The sequence below is a fragment of the Citrus sinensis genome, chromosome 8 (genome assembly GCF_022201045.2).
Source record: "Citrus sinensis cultivar Valencia sweet orange chromosome 8, DVS_A1.0, whole genome shotgun sequence".
Lineage (NCBI taxonomy): Eukaryota > Viridiplantae > Streptophyta > Magnoliopsida > Sapindales > Rutaceae > Citrus > Citrus sinensis.
This window is the reverse complement of record NC_068563.1, coordinates 24,506,691-24,522,751: the sequence shown is the minus strand read 5'-3', so window position 1 is coordinate 24,522,751 and position 16,061 is coordinate 24,506,691. Positions and strand designations below refer to the sequence as shown.

The 16,061-nt window shown below is 32.3% G+C and overlaps 3 protein-coding genes across 3 annotated transcripts; 2 read left to right on the top strand and 1 right to left on the bottom strand.

Moving 5' to 3' along the window:
• Positions 1-3,656: 3,656 nt before the first annotated feature.
• On the top strand, positions 3,657-5,150 carry LOC102624360 (transcription factor SRM1-like). The gene is made up of 2 exons (XM_006487846.3): positions 3,657-4,093; positions 4,657-5,150. The coding sequence occupies exons 1-2, from the start codon at positions 3,726-3,728 to the stop codon at positions 4,982-4,984; spliced, it is 696 nt and encodes a 231-aa protein (XP_006487909.1). The 5' UTR covers positions 3,657-3,725; the 3' UTR covers positions 4,985-5,150.
• A 284-nt stretch (positions 5,151-5,434) lies between these two features.
• On the top strand, positions 5,435-9,233 carry LOC102624644 (vesicle-associated membrane protein 714). Its single transcript, XM_006487847.4, has 4 exons — positions 5,435-5,782; positions 7,091-7,281; positions 7,533-7,696; positions 8,726-9,233. The coding sequence occupies exons 1-4, from the start codon at positions 5,566-5,568 to the stop codon at positions 8,814-8,816; spliced, it is 663 nt and encodes a 220-aa protein (XP_006487910.1). The 5' UTR covers positions 5,435-5,565; the 3' UTR covers positions 8,817-9,233.
• A 474-nt stretch (positions 9,234-9,707) lies between these two features.
• On the bottom strand, positions 9,708-15,255 carry LOC102624929 (mechanosensitive ion channel protein 1, mitochondrial-like). Its single transcript, XM_006487848.4, has 7 exons — positions 15,088-15,255; positions 13,931-14,777; positions 13,567-13,844; positions 12,655-12,755; positions 12,098-12,205; positions 10,736-10,957; positions 9,708-10,186 (listed from the first exon to the last, which is right to left on the bottom strand). Exons 2-7 carry the CDS (start codon positions 14,743-14,745, stop codon positions 10,082-10,084), a joined length of 1,629 nt encoding a protein of 542 aa, XP_006487911.1. The 5' UTR covers positions 14,746-14,777; positions 15,088-15,255; the 3' UTR covers positions 9,708-10,081.
• Positions 15,256-16,061: the final 806 nt, after the last annotated feature.

Genomic DNA, 16,061 nt, shown 5'->3' with positions numbered 1-16,061 from the left:
TATCCAAACATGCTTTTGAGTTTTGAGACAATCGACCGTCGCTCTAATTTTTAAATCACAAAATACTTTTCCCGCTTTTGATCTCGAGTTACCTTTTTTTCAAAAAAGAACAAAATTGGGAAAGAAATAAATCAAATTTGACGGCGATGAAAAGAGTATCTTGTTCCTCAAAAGGGGTAATCTTATCCTTGCTTAAAGCTTATTTGGCCGTCCGTCAGTATTAAAAAAGATTATTTTTTAACGCAGAATCCTTTTGTGATAAGATTCCGTTTTAATAATAAATTAATAATGATAGATAACTTGAAAATAGTTTGAAATGCCGATTCAACTCTAATGTATTTGGTATAGGCCGTATTTGAAAGATTATGATTGAAATGTTATAAACATTTTATTTTTTAAATTTTGATAAAAATAACGATCGAAAAGTTTTAAAAAAAATTATGTATTTCATAAGTTTTTTTATTATAGGAGTAGAGTCTAAAAATAGACAGGGAGTTCTTTTTATGAATAAGCTTATCAAATAAGCTGTGTACATTTTTTTAAATTCTTATTATAATCTTAGATAACTTTTTTTTTAATCTAAAATTAGATTGTATCTAAAATACAAAAATTTGATGATACATTTATTTTTTTCTAATATTTGAATAAAGTGATATTTTATTTAGTTATAAATAAAAATACTTTTAAAATGGTTATTTGATATTTATGTCCTTGTAAATAAAAAGATTACATCTTATAGTTTAGAAAATAGGTATATTTAATAAAGATATTTTAAAATATAATCTTTATTTTCATTCAAACTTTTTTTATTCAAATAAAAATCACAAAAGTTTATTTTTTATATTTAGATGTAAACATTTGAAAATCAAAGATAAGTTAAAAAAATCTTAAATTAATAAAATTTCAGAGTTCAGATGTTTAACAAACAAACTCTTTAATATTTTCAAAAAAAAATAATCATATCTTGTTTTTCAAGGACTTTAATAAATATTAAAAGATAATTTAAGCTTATGTTTGTCTCGATCATTACATAACAAAATAATATTTTAATAATAAAACTTACTAACTGCAACTACAACAACACACTTTATCAAATTATAAATTAATTTTTTAATTAACAACTCATTTTGATCGTACTTAAAAATAATATATTTCACTTCCTACTGTAATCCAAATTATCCTTAATTAATTTTATTATTAATCATTGACATATAATTACGATTCATTTGATTGACGTATAAGATGTTTTGTCGACCAGCAAATTTCCCCCCCCAAAAAAAACTACTTGTAGCATTACATTTTTTATACTTCATTAAAAGGTCAAAGAAACTGGAAAGCTGACAGAACCAACTCGTACAAGACAAGGCTGCCAGCATGTCACCAAGTGGAAAACCGGAAATATAACAAATTAACTAATCACGAGAGGGGTTAAGCAGTAAAATAATGGATTTTTTTTTTTTCACAATATTGGTTTATTGATTTGTTATATGACGTTACACTATAATAAACTACTATTCATTCGTATAATTATTTATTTACGATTTGTCTTTCAGACGATAATTTACCCCCAAGTCATGTTTACATTACTTTAAATAAGATATAATTACATTACTTTTAAATAAGATATAATCCTGTGTGAATATAATATTATCCTTCAAATATTTTATTTATTAATTCGTTGTTACTAGAACCAGCTATCATAAAGTTAGTAGGGCTAGATTGACTGAAGTCAATTATAATATAGTTTAACTATCTGTGTCTAAGAAGAATAAATATATTACTCTCGAATCGAGAATACATTATTGAGGTGAGAACCATGCAATTAAAGATTTATTTTCTTATGATGTATTTTTCAGTTAAACAAATATCGCTCGAATATTAGGGAAGCTAAAAAATTTAAATCGTACTTTATAAATTTAATAGATTTAATGTAAATTAATCACAATAATTATCTTATTTGTAAATTTTAGTAATCTTTTAATTGTATTATCGGTAAAAAAAAAATATTCTTTATGATATAATTTTAGAAATTTAAAGAATATATATATTCGAAATAAACGTTTACCTTTATATTGCGTTTACATTTTGGATTGGAGTGAAAATCCTGAGGAGTGGGAATCCTGAGATTATGAGTGTGAAGTGAGAGTGGGAGTATGTTGTTTACTTACACTGGAATGAGAGCATAGAATTGAGAGTAAATGATTTTAAATTATAGTTTTATCTTTATTTAAATAATTATAGTTTTTAATTACAAAATTAATAAAAAATAGATTTGAAAAATAAAATTTTTTATTTTATTATATTTGTAAATTAATAATAATTATTAATATGCTTAATTATATAAATATTTTTTATTAAATTTAATTTTAATTATGTAAATAAAAAATTATTATTAAGAGCAACACAAATGAAACATTATTATTAATAATATAATACAAAATTAATATTTTCTCATAATAAAATATTTATTATTATTAATTACTAATATTAAATAAATATAATACTATTATTTTTAAATAAATATAATAATATTATATTTTCAAATAAAAAGACTATATAGTAATATTATTAATTCTCTATGAGTATAATAATATTATTTTTAAGTAATTTTAACTTAGAATCAATATAAATTATTATTTTTAATAAGTATAATTTATAAAATAATATAATAATATTATTTAAATAAATATGATATTATTTTATTTTATTAAATATTATTTATTTTATTTGATTAAATATAAGGATAAAAATAGAAGAGGGGGGAGTGGATTCCCACTCCCACCTCCCCCAATGGGAGTGGGAATTCCACTCCCCACTCCATAAAAAGGTGAGTCCCACGGAGTGAAATTCCCACTCTCCCTTTAAAATTAATAAGTAAACATTGGAGTGGAAGGAATCCAGACTTCTCACTTCTCACTCTCACTCTAATAAGTAAACACTACCTTAATGGTAAGTAACAACCTTATTAAGAATTAGTAGTAAGTTTAAATTTTAATGGATAAAGATTAGTATGTTATATTTATGAGTGAGGTGACACTAGTATGTTATGTATATGAGTGAGGTCACATCACTTTTTCCTATCTTTAAATTCCTTTAATATGGATTGGTATTGTTCAATATTATATATAAAAATTCCTCCAACCTCTTAAAAGTAAAGGTAACAAATTTTTTAATTTGAAGAGATAAAACATTCCTTTCACAAAAAAACAAAAAAAGGAAAAAGAAAAAGAAGAAAGATAAAACATTTAAAATAATTTTAGACTCAACAATATCTGGCGGAGATTCCAAATTTACCCCAACGGCAGTAGGCGGGAACACACGTGCACGACACTTATAGTCCGAGAGTCAGGCAAGTAGGTAACATAAACAAAGTAACAAGTGCCAATCCTTTTTTTTTTTAAAAGTCAAAAAAAAAAAAAAAGTGCCAATCCTTTTTAGAGGGGGAAAAAGAAAAAAAAAGAAGGAAAAAAATCAAAAGCACGGCGGAACGTGTTCAACATGTAAACCCAATCCACGTCACCATAAAATAATTTTTTTTTTAAAAAAAGTTAACGTAATCCGAAATCCACAGCCGCCTCTGCCTCTTTATTTGAAAAAATATATATATATTAATTGATAATTAAATTAAATATAATCATATTTATTAAGTTGTATATAATACCGCAAATCCACGCAAAACCTTAAAAGATATCAAAAAAGAAAAAGAAAAAGAAAAAGAAAAAGAAATGATTCATAACAAGATTGATTACTTGTACTCGGCGTCGACCTCGTCGTCGTGGACGCGCGAGGAAGACAAGCTGTTCGAGAGAGCGCTGGTGACGTTCCCCGAGGAAACGCCGGGGAGGTGGGAAAGAATCGCGAGGCAGGTTCCGGGAAAGAGTTCGGTGGATGTGCAGAGACGGTACGACGATTTGGTTCTGGATTTGAGGAAGATTGAGGCGGGGCTGGTTGAGTTGCCGGGTTACGAGGACGAGATGGACTCGCCGGGTCGGGTGGCTGAGTCCGGAGCGAGTTTGGGGAGTAATAGTAATAGGAGTAGAGAGAGGGAGACCGAGCGGAGGAAGGGCGTTCCTTGGACTGCAGAGGAGCACAGGTCAGTAGAAAATAAAAATTTATAGATTATTATTTACTTTTTTGTGCTTGGTTTTTTTAGTTTTGAAAAGTTGTTAATTTATAATTTTTTGTTTTTTTAATTTCTATTTTCTTAATAATTGAGGCACACTGCACACAATATATATAATATAATTGGTTGTAGTGATTAATCATTTTTTGAGAGTAATTTTGCGATGAAAAAAATCAAAATTATTTTTTCTTCAAAAAAAAGAAACTCCTTTAGTATAAAGTTTGAAGGTTAATTTTTTTTTTTCCGGTAATCTGTCCAGACCTGGTTGATTTTGTTTTAATGAATTAAGAAAAAAGAAAATAAATGAGTTGGCAATTATGAAAAATTAACTCGAAAAAGAAAGTGGGAATCACGCAATCTGTTGGGTTGGTTCTAAATTCTACTTGTCGATGAACTTTATGAAAAAAGTGATTTTAAAAATTTTCAAATAAAAATGATTAATAAATATATTTTCAATTGCTTCCTAAATTCTTTCACAAATACAAGAAAAACATGCTGCCTTAACAAATTTGTTACTTATATTTTTGTTTCAGGCTGTTTCTAATTGGACTAGAAAAATACGGGAAAGGAGATTGGAGGAGTATTTCAAGGAACGCCGTCGTTTCGAGGACACCAACTCAGGTGGCCAGCCATGCACAGAAATACTTTCTACGCATGAACTCTGTGAGGAAAGATAAGAAGAGGTCCAGCATCCATGATATTACGACCGTGGATGCCGGCTCATCGAGTCAATCCTATGACCCGAGTTGGGTTGGGCCATTGACGGATCAGCTTGAGACCCATCAATTGGGCTCACCCAGTGACTTCAACGATCAAGGAAGATCCATAGGAGGATTCCACAGTTTTGGATTTCCCATGTAGTAATATAATAAAAAAAAAAAAAAGCAATTATTTTTATGTTTTGTAAATAAAGTCAATTGTATGATTAATCTGCGTACGTCTCTGTATCACGGACAATTTGGAGTTTGAGAAAGTGAAGTTTGTGAATGGCTGAATTATGTATATGAGAAGCTGGGGGAATTAAGCATCTTAGCATTTTTTTTCATGAATTATTCTAATAACTTTGGGACTACTTTAGGACCCATCGAATTTTAATTTAAAATTAAAAGTAAAAAAAAAATCTCATTGGATAGGCCTTGCCACATCAGCTGCTGAGGTGGCAGGCCCATCCTATGCAAGCAAGTAGGCGGGCCTGCGCTATGCTAATCTTTCTCAACCAAAACAGCCTTGGTTTCGTGGACTTACCGCTACCGGCCAGAGACAGTGCAGCTGGCCTCTTCAATAAATTCACTCCAACTAAAACATTTAATAAACTAAACATCATTCGAATCAAAATGCTACAGGCTAGTTTTTTTGACATAAGCAATTCGTATATATGTTAAAAAATAAAAACAAATCTTTATTAATTATAGCAACAACGATAATAATTTAAATAATCAGATATGGCGATACTCTACGCGCTGGTGGCGCGAGGTACGGTGGTACTGGCGGAATTCAGCGCCGTGACGGGGAACACAGGGGCGGTTGCCAGACGGATTATTGAGAAACTGCCGGCGGAGTCCGACTCCAGGGTGTGTTTCTCGCAGGATCGCTACATATTTCACATACTCAGATCCGATGGCCTCACCTTCCTCTGTATGGCCAACGACACCTTCGGCAGTATGTTTTTTTTTTCTTTTTTCTTTTTAAATAAAAAATTTCTTCGTCCCATCGTTGTTTTTACTGCTAATTATGTTTATGGCTGCATCACGAGCTTAAAGTTTTAAATTTGAGTTGAAAATTTTTACTATTTATTTCTTAAATGTTTATGCAATTGAGTGGTGACTTGTAATTGCTCCAGTAGAAAGAAATACAGGATTATGCAACTTTTTATTCGAATCACCATTCGCCGGAAGATTTGAATTGTGTTTCCGTACACCTTTAACCATACAGGATTCAGGAAGTTGTGGCTGAAAGCACTGAGTTCTAATACCTTGGAATTCAGTTCGATAGAGGATGAAGTTTTTAATTCATTCTCTATATTGATCTGAAATAAGGTGGAATTCAGTTGTATGAGATTACATTGTTATTGTATGTATGGGTTATGGGATTATCCTTGAAGCCGTCAAATTGTAAACTTTACCAGGTCTTATGGCTGCCCTCAGTTCTCAATAATTATAGAAAGTTTGAAAGCATGTGTACTTCGTTGGCACTGCCAGTGTGTGAGGCCTTGGAGGTTGAAGCTATGAAGATTTTTAATGTTCTCAGAACTTCTTACTCTTTGTTACTGGGAATACTCCTGGTATTGAATCCCTTAACCTAGAACGGTACCATGGGAGTGCTATGCAAAATCTTTTCATGCTGTAGGTTTCTGGTTTTGTTTCCTTAAGTTATGTCTTATTGGTTGTTAAGTTCTTAGTTCATCTGATCAACCTGATGGATGGCAATTCTAAATAATTTCAGTTGAGTGATTCTTCTATTCATTCCAGTCTTTACTTTCAACAACACCACTCTTATCTACAGTTCAAAATGATATATTACATTATCATTGATTTTAGAAACTCTGTGTTTCTTCTAGAACTTAAAATTATCATTATGTTCAATGTCATTTATCTGGCTTCTTAGTTTGTGATTCTTTGTTATCTTACACATATCTCTTTATATATTATAAATGTAGATGATGAGTTCTTTGTCGAAGTTTAGTTCTCTTAACCATATTTCTTAAATTTGTTAAGTCTCCTGTACTGCTTTTTGAACATAAGTAAGCTTTGAAGATGTAAACTATATTTTGAATCCTAATTTCTGAACTGTTAGTTTTTTCATTTGAAACTGCTATACCTAAGTGTTTCTGCAGACACAATCTCCTTGCTGGATCCATTCATCTTACATGCATGCTATATAGATTGACATATGGGTATACCCATGAACAATCACGCTCATATTAATTGTTGTTATGAATTATAATACTTGTGTTTTCCCTTGTTCCAGGAAGAATTCCATTTTCATATTTGGAGGATATTCAAATGAGGTTCATGAAAAACTATGGCAGAGTAGCCCACTATGCACCTGCCTATGCTATGAATGATGAGTTTTCAAGGGTATTGCATCAGCAGATGGAATTTTTCTCCAGCAATCCTAGTGCAGATACTCTCAATCGTGTGAGAGGGGAAGTTAGTGAGGCAAGTATCTTCTCATCTGCTTGAATATTTATCTTGGACTGATGTTTTTGGTTCACTTTTAATTTATTTCACGTTTTCCATCATGCATTGATATATTCATAATCATGTATTTTTCCTTTTGGTTTTTGGCTAAGGTTTTAGCGTTTAAAACATGTAAAGAAATTTAGGCTTTTTTTTTTCTTTTTAAACTTGTTTCAGTACAATGAAGTTTTATCAGATTTGATTTTGCTCACAAGCATTGCAATTTTCAGATACGCACCATCATGGTGGAGAATATTGAAAAAATATTGGAGAGAGGTGATAGGATTGAGCTTCTTGTTGACAAAACTGCAACAATGCAAGACGGCGCATTTCACTTTAGGAAACAGTCTAAGCGCCTTCGTAGAGCGCTTTGGATGAAAAATGCTAAGCTATTGTAAGTCCTTTGGAGTTCCTTCTATTATTTAGATTTCTTGGGAAACTTATCAAAACATGCTCAAGGAACATTCTTTAATCTTGGAACCATACGATTATTTCCCCATTCTAAATCCATAAAACAGAAATTTCAATCTTTAACTTGAGTTTCCTACATCACTTTTTGTTATTTCTCTTTATATTAATGGAAAAGATTACATTATATCAGTAGATTTCTAGCATGTCACACATTTTTATGATAATGGAGGCTTATCATTTGATTAAAACTTACGGTTGCTATATGATATAAAAACTGGTTGAAGCCTGCTTTTCGCAACTGCAAACACGGCAATAATTTTTGAATTCTTCCTAAACTTGTGGAAATATTCTGAAAAGAACGATTAACAAAATTTTCATCCCCTGGAATGCTAAGTACGATTATGGTTGTAATTGAGCCATCAATGCTAAAGATCTATTGGATAAAAGGACAATCAAAAGTGAGCATGAGAGGGTAAGGAGTAGTAAAAAGGGCATCATGAAAACTCAAATGTTGGTTGGGAGTACATTTATGCAAATAAATAGTGAAAACTCTAAAAGTTTATAATATTTCAGTTGGTTCGAGCTGTATATACATGAGTAGGCCGGCCATTTAACTTTGACCTGTAGAAACATGAGTAGGCCAATCGTTTAACTTTCTTATTTTCGAATTTAATAAATTGCAAGATTTTAGACTTTTTTGAAGAACTCATTCCATTTCTATCGTCTTGTTGATCATCTGGTACATTTGAAATTTTTTCAACTGTTTGCTGTAGACTTTCTATCAGTTTTGCTCTGAAGCTGTGATTTATTGACATTGTCTTTTATAAGCTTTATACCGAGAGAGAGAGAGGGAGAGAGAGAGAGTAAAATGTCAGAGTCTTACGCATTTCATCGTCAATTGAATGGGTGTGATGTTTCTAACAACAATTTTCAGTCTTCTGTAGATGTTTGTTGTCAGCTATAGCCTACCTACATTTTTATGCATAGAGACTCATATCTTGATTTGTGACAGGGCCCTCTTGACAGGCTTAATTGTTCTGTTGCTGTACATAATAATTGCTGCTGCTTGTGGAGGCATCACTTTACCTTCATGCAGATCTTGAGTCGTGGTCAACTGGTGTTAAATTACTGCTCGGGTGTGCATTGATGTTGTTTGTTGTCAATTATGTGAATTAATCTTGGACGGGTTTCCTTGGTTTTGTGGGTCAACTATTTAAGGAGTATGTGGAAATATAGTATCTATACAGCTGCAAGGTGCCAGAAATAATCCTGCAGATGCTCTCATTATAACATTCAGTATAAGGGACATATCTCGGAAGTCTGACGAGATGCCATCTCATTGTGGTGAGCCATCGTTGTATTCTGTAAATGCTTGGAATTTTTAGTATCTTATTTTTCATTGTCTGATTTTGAAATTCTGGTCTTGTAATCTTCATATGAGTCATCTTTTTGTAGAAAGTATATTTGAACGCAACCAAAACAGTGCAGCATTAGTAGTGACGCTTTTTCTTCCCTTACAACTACTTGTATCAATGTGGTATCAGATACTAGATGGTTTTGGTTCTGTGGCATATAAGTTGTAGTTTAACCAAATGAGAAGTTGCTTTCAAAATCCCATAAAGAAAAGAGTTATATCTGGGAATCTAACTGCAAATTTTTGTATGGGGAACCATTACTTAATTAAAACTTATCTGAGCTTTATATCTTGACTTTTAATTGGAATTAAAAATCATTTACTAGCAATTTGATTTGAAATTGTGGATGCTTATCTCGACATGGGAAGGCTGATTTAAGCTAATAATCTTAGGTAGGCTTCCTATATTTTTTTTGTTATTTAAAAGTTCACTAGGATATTGCTTCAATTTTCCAATTTATTTATTCAATTTTTTAATTCACAGCAAAGGTTTTCCTTAATAAGTTAGGGAAATTCCGCACAGCATTCCCCGAAAATATGCGATAAATTGAAGAGTTGAGATTTTTGCTGCTTGACGCAATGGCATAATCATCCACATACCAATTACCAGACGGCTACTGAATGTTTCATTTCTGCAGTTCCCATGTTTTTGGATTTCTGGCAGTGATTGACACTATCATTGCTCATGGTTTATACACTGGACAAAATTGTTATGCAGTGATCTTGGTTTGGTTCCAATATAAAGGAACTGTCAGCTTCCCTTGCACAAGCCCTCGGGCCTCGACTGCTGTCTTTCCTTTGATACTATCATCTTTTCTAAGGCAGTTGGCCACCTTATTTCGGCAATGATCCATCATTGCTTCACCTAACTTCAAGAACACCTACCATGCTTTGCTACCAGCATGGCTGAACTTCTGCAAGGACACTGTTGTCTTTTGGTTGTATCATCATCAACTAATCACTGTCGTATTTTCTGCCTAATGATGCACCATGCTCCTTGATAATCCAGACTGATTGTAGAAGAATGTCTTGTTGTGTAGAGTATAGCTCATCCTTGCTCTGAAGTCACATGTACAAAGTGAAAGACTTTAGAAAATGGAAAACAAATATGAGAAGTACATATCAAAGCACACCAGACTTGAAATAAGAAATGTCAAGTATTAAGCATATAAAACATTAGTCAGAAGGAAGAAGAAATAATTAAATATGTAATTCAATCGGTCGACTACCATAGAGATCAGTGACTCATTAAAGTTATAAAACCACACAGAAAGCCATTGACACTTATGTTCAGCAATAAATGAATCACAGTGTCTGCAAATTCTTGCTATTTAAGATGGCAAGGTCTCTCATTACCGCACAAAGAAATCTTCCAATCAAATCATACTCACTCAGGGGATCGGACTTTGCGGGTAGGTATAAGGCGTGAGTGGGCCAGGGGACACAAAATAAAGCGGGGGTAGAAAAGCCAATAATACTGACCAGATGATATTTGCAATGTACAGTTTTTAAACTTAAGCCGAATAACATAACCACCAGGTTCTAGTTCTGTACTTAATTTAGAATGATAAAATTAATGCAGTTGAAGCAGGAAAAAAGGAACTTAACCATTTGTTTGAGATTGCATCCAACATTCAATTCTGCAAAGGAACTTTCTATCTGAGACAAGAAACAGTAAGGAGCCTCCTTGCCCAAGAAAACTTTGGTGTTCGATCTTAGCATGCTTTTAACATCATCTGATATTTGGGGAACCTTGTCCAAATCATCAATGTGCATGGGAATTCTGATAACCAGGGCACGCCATGGAGCACGTGACTTATTCACAATTACCTGCAAATTTTACAAGGTAGATGTTAAGATCTCTCTAACTGAAAAAGATATACGATGTGTAAATCGTATGACCGAAAAACATCCAAGCTGTGGAACATTATTAACATAAAAGTTGTTAATCATGCACAACTAAACCATGCATGCGTTTTTGTGTCAATTTGTTCACCACGAGACCAACAGAAAAGTTTCCCCTTACCCTTCTAAATACAGAGCTAGAGGTAATTAAAAAAAAAAAAAAAATACAGAGCTAGAGCAATTTGATGAAAGTTGGTCATCTGAACTTAGCCTTGATATTGAAGCATAGGCAATATGATAACTACACAACCATTTCAAGATAAAAAATAAAGATCCAAAGCAATTACCAAGAAATATTAGTCATTTGAACTATTACCCTTGGTGTTGAAGAATCGGCTACAAGAGAAATACATAAAAGTATTTCAAGGCATAAAGAGAGTATAAATCAACATTTGAACATCCAACACTTAAGTCCTCATAGAACAACGACATAAGATTACAATAGAATGTGGAACTCCAAATATTCACAAAAGGATTTAGAATATAACTTGATAAATGTTTAGCAAGGTAATACTGCTCCATAATACCATGTCCAAAAGTTATTATTACCATTCAATGTTCTTAAGAGCTTTTTGCAATCACCAACCAAATTATCCAACATTGATCACCAATTAGGAAACATGCATAAAATTCTAGACCCGATCTATGGAATCCATGATCTCAAGAAAATGTCAATCAACGTAAAAGTTAAAGGCTCCAGGGATTAAATTCTAAAACTTTTATGAAGTGTTACATCCATTAAGCTTTATGAAGTATCCTTGAATCTACTTCAAATGCAAAGGTAACATTTCAGCAGTGTTAATCAAACAATTTGTCATCTAATATCCTAATCTGGTGCAGATTGACTGTTTTGGGCCAGTAACTAGTATTTCAATTTCCAGTTTTACTGTCCATTAGCACCTGAATAGCAGATGCAGTCTATGTGATCAATAAACCTACACTGAGATGATTTTAACAACAGTAAATTAGCATGAACATGGTTTGCACACTACAAGTTGGCTTGATAGTGAAGATCATAATTTGCAAAAGATATTAAAGAATAAATGGAGGGAAAAAGAGGTCCACCTGGCTAGAAAACATTGAATTTGGAACTATGACTGGAAATTTTTCAGCACTCAGTAATGTTGTCGTGGTAAGTCCCATTTCCACCACTTGACCCTCAACGGATCCAGCCTGCAGAAAAGAAAGACAATAAAAGAAAAAGTAATTAAAAAATAAACATTTTTCAACAAATGCATAAGAGCTAGAAGCACAAATTTCTTTTCTTTTTATTCTTTCAAAATATAAAAGCACTTACAAGGGTAGGACTATAATTATGCTAGATTAAAGAAATCTTTGATCTATAAAAAGTGAGCCGTATAGGTAATTTTACTTTGACCAATTCAATGAAACTAAACAAGAGGAAAAATCTAACTAAATCTCCCTTGAGGTTCAGGAGATGGAAATTTTCTTATTCTATTGAGGACCTCCCTTATAGGACATGTGTGGCAACTGCGATGGATGGTAGTTAAAAAGACAGAAAGTCTCTGTTTCAGCATAAAGTCTCTGCTTCAGCAAACTTTATTGCCAATCTGGAAGAAAGAAATAAATATCATTTTCAATGATGTATATACTCTTTTTACTTTTATAGTATCTCCCAGTGAAAAGGGCTTTGAGAACTGCATAGACAATCCACTAAGCACATTCCCAAGGACATCTCTGGAAGCAAAAGCGGTAGCCACTCCTAAAACAAAATATATAACGTTAAAGAAGAGTCAAATCTTAAAACAAATGCAATGAAGAAATCTTTAAAATTCATTCATGTCCATTTTAAAAACTTGAACAGAGTCTGTTAAATTAACCAACCATAATTTTTCAAAGAAAACACCAACAGTGAAAAGTGTCGAAAAGCCATTAAGATACTCAAACTTCTATCTTGAATACCTAAAAGCATATACTATAAGCGTATTATTTCCCACTTCTAGGAACAGACATGAGTGCAGTCGAATTGAAAAATTGTCAAGCCAAGGAATCAGATCTAGGTGGGTAGCCACGCAGTAAGCCCTATTTTGATGATCTTAGTCATTGGTTTATAGAGCAGACTGAACAGTACAGAACAATGATGTCAAGGCCAAAGAAACACAATTCCCAGAAAAATAAATTAACAAGTACAATCTCAGACATCTCTGGTTAAGAAAATTTAGTAATGAGACAAATAGAACGTACCCATTGACATATCTGAAGCTCAGACCTCTAGTTATGATAAATCATAAAGGAAATCAAATGATTTACACATGCATGGAAGTAGTGAGAAAAGATTATAAATCTTAAAGAATATAACATGCAGCACAAGAAGATGAATGCATTAGGCAAATTGTAACTAATTCTCTCGTTTAGAATAAGTATCGACAATTAACTACAAGGAAATGTAAAACTAAATTTACAAGACAAGAAAGTTTGATTAAATTTAAAATTTTGTTTACGATAACATCTTTCCTATCATTGTCAATGAAACAAAAACAAAAGAGAACATGTCGCTAACAACAAACACTGACCTCCTATGCCACCAACTGTCAAGATTGATTGCACAGCCACCCCACATGCCTCTGCTAAAGCCATTAACCCTATAACAAACAAACCAACTGATGAAATTCTGTCTAGAGCTAGCATCTTTTCCCGATCAAGCCCTGCAATACTTTGAGAAGCCATAGCACGGGTGAAGACATTTGTTTTCCACCGATGCAAAAACCAAACAAATGAAAGGATAACTGCACCCCTCCACGCCTGAGCAAGGTATTGAGATGCTATAGTGGTTGGAGCTACCATCATACCGCTAAAAGTCATAGCCACAAGTATTAGTCAAACTATGAAAACAATAAACAATGCCAACATGGGAAATGTTGAATTTGAACAACTAACATTTGCACAAATGCCATGAATGTGATCAGATATCTCACTGGATCCTCCAAAGCACCCCAAAAACTTTTCTCATAAGGAACTTGCTCGATGGATAAGCCTCCAGATAGTAAAGAAACAGGACCTTGTATTGCATATTTATGAAATCTCCTCAAAACCCTAGGCATCACCACCCAAGCCAACACAGTTCCAGTCAAATAACAACTAACTGGAACAATCACATCCCTAAGATATGGATGTGCATCAAGCAACTGTTCAATCTGTGGGCTCAGTTCATCTTTAGCCTTTTGTCCTGTGTAACTTACTCCATCTACTACACTCTTCCAAGCATCCTTAATTTTATCAAAGGAATCACTTCCAACAATACCATGGTTACTAACATCCGTTTCACTCCCACTAGATGCAGCTGGAACATCAATTTCTGTAGATTTATGAGTTTTGCTACCAAAGAAAGAAGAATATGATCGATGGCCCAGGAAGGGGCTTATTGAAGCAAATGTAGCCAATCTCCGTGAGCAAAATTTTTTCGATGTGGGTATATATGATGAAACACCATTGGCTTTGTGGCATTGAGTTTTACCGATAGGTGCAAAACCATGAACTTTAAGTTGATTATTAATAGAATTTAAAGCGGAGTGCAACCGACTGTTGTCGTAGTTGTTATTCACAACTGCACAGGATAGCTTTACGTGCTTTTGCTCAGCATATCTCGCGAGTTTGAAGTAAGAGTTAGAAGTATGTAGCAATCGTGGTTTGAAAGAAGGATAGATGGAACTACTACAAAGTGATTTTAGTATTGAGAACCTGATGCCGGCCATATGAACTACTTAAATCAAGGTCAAAATGATACCTGCAAAATGTTCAAGAACCAAACTGAAATTTTAAGAACTAATCAACTTTAGAGCTAAATATTCAAAGATATATCTGGAACCATCCTGAATTCAAGAAATCAATTACACAATCTTATGAGAATTTTACAGTAAGTAAAATTATTTTTTTAATGAAAAGAACACACATTACTTGTAATCCCTAACTCAAAAAAAAAAAAAAAAACCTTAAAATTGAGGCTGGATTAAACAAGAGCTTAAACTGAGAGCTAAATAAGAGGAAAAGAAAAATCGAAGGATAAATTGAGAGAGTGGTAATTTAAAGATTCATACCTTCAGTTAAAGTTCAGGAGAATGAGAGAGGATGCGTCGTCGTATTCGATCAAAGGCAGAGTTTGAAGATTCTCGAGTGGTTTAATGAACAAAGAACAGAACAAGACTGGTACACCACGCACGATATTTGAGAGGAGTAAATAACGTTTGGTTCCCCTAATGTTTTTCCAAATAAGTATATACATACTGATAATGAAAATATAAAATAAAATAAATTTATAATTAATAAAATTTAAAAGAAAAAAAGGAACCAAATGCAAAAAGGACCCCAAAAAAAATTTCAAAAAAAAAAGAGAAAAGAAGAGGAAGTTGGTTATAAAAAATAAATACATCAAGTTCCAATTTCAACTTGACAATCAGGTGGGTGGCATTTGTGGGTAGTTTGCCGCTTTGAGTCTTTAACCTCAAGTTTTGAGTGGAGATCAAAAGGATTAGAATTCTCCACCTCTCTTAAATTTTTAATTATTTTATGTCATGAATTTTTAATGATAGTGTATGAGAATAATTTATTTATTAACTAATAATTATCCACTTGATTAAAAAAAAGTTAAAATTATGAGAAATCATAATCCTAACTAAAAATCCATACCACATGCATTACACTTTGAGCTAATGAATTTTACAATTATTATATATGTTAAGTTTTCAGGTGCAGACATGTTGTTAAGCCGTATAGGTTAAAAGAGTTAATTTTCAATACAGTGTGATTTAATAATATTAAAAACTGACTCTATTAAAAGACGAGGGTATCCGGACTAGAAAAAGACTATATATATATATATATATATATATATATATATATATATATATATATGGACGTAACAAAATAATTTTTTAACTATGATTAAAATAACAATTATTTTTTTATGATAACTAAAAAATGTATTTAAGATGAAATTAGTTTAAAAAGTCTACTCATTGAAAAATTCTAAAATGCATCAAAATATCGTACCAGCCATATAACAAATAAGTGA

Bases quoted from the DNA above. Each gene is read 5' to 3' on its own strand.
- LOC102624644 (XM_006487847.4), top strand. From the start codon at position 5,566: ATGGCGATACTCTACGCGCTGGTGGCGCGAGGTACGGTGGTACTGGCG. The intron at 5,783-7,090 runs GTATGTTTTTTT...CCCTTGTTCCAG, and splicing joins GGCCAACGACACCTTCGGCA to GAAGAATTCCATTTTCATAT. The intron at 7,282-7,532 runs GCAAGTATCTTC...TGCAATTTTCAG, and splicing joins TGAGAGGGGAAGTTAGTGAG to ATACGCACCATCATGGTGGA.
- LOC102624360 (XM_006487846.3), top strand. From the start codon at position 3,726: ATGATTCATAACAAGATTGATTACTTGTACTCGGCGTCGACCTCGTCG. The intron at 4,094-4,656 runs GTCAGTAGAAAA...TTTTTGTTTCAG, and splicing joins TGGACTGCAGAGGAGCACAG to GCTGTTTCTAATTGGACTAG.
- LOC102624929 (XM_006487848.4), bottom strand. From the start codon at position 14,745: ATGGCCGGCATCAGGTTCTCAATACTAAAATCACTTTGTAGTAGTTCC. The intron at 10,958-12,097 runs GTGGACCTCTTT...TAAAATTTGCAG, and splicing joins ATTCAATGTTTTCTAGCCAG to GTAATTGTGAATAAGTCACG. The intron at 10,187-10,735 runs GTTAAGTTCCTT...ATGTGACTTCAG, and splicing joins GATGCAATCTCAAACAAATG to AGCAAGGATGAGCTATACTC.